Here is a 4,376-nt window from a genome sequence, read left to right as displayed (position 1 = left end):
TCTCCTCTCCTCTCCTCTCCTCTCCTCTCCTCTCCTCTCCTCCTCCTTCCTCCCTCTCTCTCTCTTTTCTCCCTTCCTTTCTCTCTTTCCCACTCTCTCCCATTCTCCTTCTCCTTCTCTTATCATCATTTTTATTTGCTCTCCCTTCTCTCCTTAGCAATCCCAGCCATTTGAGCAGCCAGGTATTGCGTTATTCTGAAATCCCCACCAGGATTTCTCTGCACATCTCTTGTATCATGTGCAGACATTGCATGGAGGTGATTTATCTGACTTCAAATTGACCTTAAGGGCTGACAAAAGCTTTCCAAGAGGGATATTCTGTCTTGGGGTCACAGAAGGCCTGATCCTGGCTTTATCCAGTACCTGGAGGTGAAGGTTCGGCTCAGACAAACTTCCCCTGAAAAGCCCCATTCTGTGTGACACTTGCAGCTACTGAGTTTTAAATTTGGTGTTTTTTTTTTTTTTTTTTTTTTTTTTTTACAGCATTTCTCTCTGTGACCTGCTTCCCTGGGCTGTGTCCCAGAAGAGGAGTGGGGACAACTTCAAGGCTTCTGCAGAGGGGCTGCATGCTCCTGAGAGGGCCTGTTTACTCCCGACTGCAGTGGGGATGAAGTGATTCCGATCCCATAAGCCAAGAAAAGGCAGACTCTCACTTTTTTGTAAACCTAATCAGATTTCAATTCAATGAGATTTAGCTTGAGAGTAGCCTAATTTTTTTTTTTTTTTTTCCTGCTCTGAGCTAAAATGGCAATGCGGATATATATGCCAACCGATCTCCTGTAAAAAGCTTTATCAGGTAAAAATAATTCCATTCCTCTCGACTCGAGCTTCTAACAGAGGAATATATTATTAAATGCAAAAGGTCTGCCCCTCGGACTCAGAGGCAGCGTGAAGAAAACGCGGGATAAGAATATCCCAGCGTCGGAAAATCTTTTTCTACTGTAGGAAAATCGTTGCATTCTAGAGGTGTGCACCTCGCCCGAGGCCTTTTGGGGCCGGGAAGTGAATTGAGATGGTGTCTCAAAGCCTTTTCCCTCCCCCACTCCCCCGGCTCTCTGTACCCTGGGCTGCTCTCCCCGTGCTGAAAATTCATTTTTTCAGCTTCTTCACATTTCTCCCCGCTGCTTCCCGGCCCTCCCCTCGAACTATCACTCCTTTAACGGGACATTTCCACCCCACCGGCCCCGTCAGCTTGCACAAGGCATTGCAAGACAAACGCAACGACTTCAGGCATTTGGCCAATGACCGTGTTAATGGAAGAGGAGGTTTTATATTTTTGTCGCCTGGTGGGATAAATCCAGCTCTCCGTCAGGCGGCTGCATTAAATCTGAGTGCACTTCAAAAGTGTAACAAATTTTCATGAAAAGGAGCTGCAAACCGCTCTCCCCAGAACCACAGCTTTAAAGATTAACGCGGTCCAAAACCTTAAGAAGCCCCAATTTCACCTCACGGAATCTCCGGCGTAACAATATTTAAGAGTCTGTCAGCACTTCTACTGTCAACTCTTTTTCAAGAGCTGCTCGCTCGCTCTCAGCAGTTTTTGTGGTGGAAAAATCGCAATTGGGACTAAAAGGCCTTTTAAAAGCCGGTGACAACATTCCCGTGGCTTTGCACAGGAGTGCAGGGGTGGGAAGAGCTGGTGACACCTCTAACTGAGCAGAACACCCAGCTGGTACAATGTAATAGGTTTTTAAAGCGATGTTAGTAGGTGGTGGGGAGCAGTTCTACAGGTACCGCAGAGCTCCCCGAATCCTAAAGAGCACCTGCAGCACTTGCGTTAATAGCGCAATTCTTTCATCCCCCGAAAGGTGTGCACCCGTGGGAGGGATCGAGGTGCCCTGGCGTCACAGGGCTCACCCAGCAGCGAAGGGGTCCCTTCTGCTCGGAACTCTCTGTGGAGATGGGCTGATTGCTCCCCTTGCTCCTCTGCTTACCCATTTTTGCATTTCTTAAAATTACGGAGTAGCCCGAGTTTAAAGGAAGCCAGAAGGACCACCGAGTCCAACCCATCGTTCCCATATCTCGTCTTCCTTTTCTCTACTTTTGTCTCTCTCCCTTCGCTCAGTGCCTCCTCCCTCTTGATGACAACCTTCTGTCATTCACTCCTTTGTTACTTTTGTCCTCTGTGCAAAATTTCCCTTCCACCTTTTACTCTTCCAGATTCCGAACCCTCTTCTCCCACATCCCTCCTTCCGTTCGCCTTTTCTCACATCCAGCCCTTCTCACCTCATCTCTTTTTCCCTCAACCATCACGCCCACATTTCCACCCTCCTCCTCATTGCCTTTCCCCGGGCTCCGTGGATCTATCTCTCCCCAAGTGAAGGTGCTGAGCAGGGCACTCAGCTCTGCTTTGCCCTACTCCCCCGTGCCTAAGGAACCTCATTCTCAGAAAAGAAAAAATCCCAAATCTTTCCCTCTCTGCTTCCCTCCTGCTCCCTCCTCTCAGCGATTCATCACGGCCTTTCCTTTCCCTCTCCTCCTGCACCGTTCCCTAAGCCCAGAGCCCTTTGGCTCCTTCTAGCTCCATCCCCTCCCTCCTCCTCCCCGACCCCTCCTCTTCCTCCCCCTGTCCCCAGCCCTCCCTCCGCCCCGGCTGCCGCCTTCCCTCAGCCGCCACTCCTGCGGCTGGGCTCGGTGCGCCATGGTGCAGCTCGGGGGCGGCCGCGGAGTCCCACAGCCTCTCCTAGCCCCAACGTCGGCCTTCAGCATCGACAGCATCCTGCAGCCCGGTCCTCTCTGCCAGGGCCGGGAGCAGGGTAGGTCCCGCTGCGTGCTGCCGGAGGACGAAGAGGGAGAGGAGGAAGAAGAGGGGCCTGCAGAGGACCACCCCAGTAAAGGCTCCAGCGACTCGGGTACTAAGCAGGCAGAACCGCAAGTCCGGTCGCAGCCAGGCACCCACCCAGGACAGAGGTTTAGCCGCGGGCCTCCAAACGGGACCGCGCCCAGGAGGCTCGGGTGGGGCGGGCACACGCACACCCACACCCGCGGGCTCCGTTCCCCGCAGCAGTTTGAGGAAGAGAGGCTCCGTGGGAGGACATGAATCCCTCTCGAAACCACCTGCTTTCAGAGGTCCCTCCCGGCCTCGTTTTTCTCGTGTCCGGGAGCCCCCTCCCACTCCGATTCACAGCGGCAGAGAGATATCCTTTAGATGCTTACTGCGAGATCCTCTCCCTCCTCCCTACGAGTTCTCCCCACGGAGGCTGAAGGTGGAGGGCGGTGGGCAGTCCCCGGCCTCGGCCCCTCTCCCCGGCCGCGGGTGCGTGCATGCGGGGCGACGGCGGCGGGGTGGGGGGCTGACGCTGTGTTTTGCCATTGCAGGCAGCGAGCGGCTGCGGGCGGAAGGGCCGCGCCGTGCGGATGCCGAGGCTGAAGGCGCGGTTTCACCGCTCTCCACGGAAAGGTTCCGCGGATGCCGGCAGCCGTCGCCGCGGGATTCTGGGGGCTGCAGCAGGGAGAGCGGCAGGTGTTCAGCGGCGGGAGGCAAGAAGAAGACGCGGACCATCTTCTCCAAGAGCCAGGTCTTCCAGCTGGAGTCCACCTTCGATGTGAAGCGCTACCTGAGCAGCGCCGAACGAGCTGGCCTGGCCGCCGCGCTGCACCTCACCGAGACGCAGGTGAAGATCTGGTTCCAGAACCGCCGCAACAAGCTCAAGAGACAGCTGTCGGCCGAGCCCGAGGGTCCGGGCCAAGCAGAGCCCCCAGGGGAGCCCCCGCCGCCTCCCACCGCCTCTTTCTCCTTCCCGGCCCTATACAAGGACAGCGCTCTGCTCAGCCGCTGCCTGCTGCCGCTCCCCTTCCCTATGTTCTACCCGGGCAGCGCCATCCCCTACCTCTGCCTTCCCGGCCCGGTTAAGCACTTCAGCCTGCTGGAGGGGGATGTATAGCCTCTCCCCCCGGCCCTCGCCCTGCCTGTTGCCGGGGGCCGATGTTCCCTGTGGCCCCGCAGTGTCACCGTCCGCTTTCGCCCCGACCCGCGGCAGTCGCTCCCAGGCCCGGGGTCCCTCACACGCGGCCGTGTGCCGCGGTGTCAGAGCTTCAACGAGCGCTGCCCTCTGCTCGAGACGGAGAAGAAAGGAGCTGCCAAAGAAAACGGGGTGCGCAGTGTCTCCCTTCCCTCCGTGGCCACGGTTTAGGAAAGACGATATCCTGCTTAAGCCCACGGGAATGGTGTCGTCGCGGCTGCCCCCGCACCGTGCCTCCACCCGAGAGAGTTGGTTACAGCCCCATCCACTCCGTACTCTCTATCTCACATTCTTCGCCTTTAGTACCCCCCCCAAATAACATTTCCCCATCTCTGACACTATCAAAATGCAGACATCTCTCTAAATCTCTATAGCTACTCTGAATTTTGAATTTTCGAACCAAACAAGTCCTCT

The 4,376-nt window shown here is 56.0% G+C and overlaps 1 protein-coding gene across 2 annotated transcripts; it reads left to right on the top strand.

Moving 5' to 3' along the window:
* Positions 1–2,624: 2,624 nt before the first annotated feature.
* On the top strand, positions 2,625–4,370 carry LOC122180195 (homeobox protein HMX2-like). 2 transcript variants are annotated; one of them, XM_042871722.1, is made up of 2 exons: positions 2,625–2,852; positions 3,319–4,370. In XM_042871722.1, the coding sequence occupies exons 1-2, from the start codon at positions 2,642–2,644 to the stop codon at positions 3,882–3,884; spliced, it is 777 nt and encodes a 258-aa protein (XP_042727656.1). In that variant the 5' UTR covers positions 2,625–2,641; the 3' UTR covers positions 3,885–4,370. The 2 variants fall into 2 exon arrangements, with proteins under 2 accessions (XP_042727656.1, XP_042727657.1); XM_042871723.1 differs by having other exon boundaries at positions 2,785–3,206.
* Positions 4,371–4,376: the final 6 nt, after the last annotated feature.

Source organism: Lagopus leucura, unplaced genomic scaffold (genome assembly GCF_019238085.1).
Source record: "Lagopus leucura isolate 7727_CA_CO unplaced genomic scaffold, USGS_WTPT01 Super-Scaffold_100004, whole genome shotgun sequence".
Taxonomy (NCBI): Eukaryota; Metazoa; Chordata; class Aves; order Galliformes; family Phasianidae; genus Lagopus; species Lagopus leucura.
The sequence above is the reverse complement of the archived record's forward strand: the minus strand, read 5'-3'. Positions and strand labels throughout refer to the sequence as shown.

What these genes read in the sequence shown, in the direction of transcription:
- LOC122180195 (XM_042871722.1), top strand. Translation starts at nt 2,642, where the DNA reads ATGGTGCAGCTCGGGGGCGGCCGCGGAGTCCCACAGCCTCTCCTAGCC. An exon ending in TAAAGGCTCCAGCGACTCGG is followed by an intron (nt 2,853 to 3,318) that starts GTACTAAGCAGG and finishes TTGCCATTGCAG; the next exon opens with GCAGCGAGCGGCTGCGGGCG.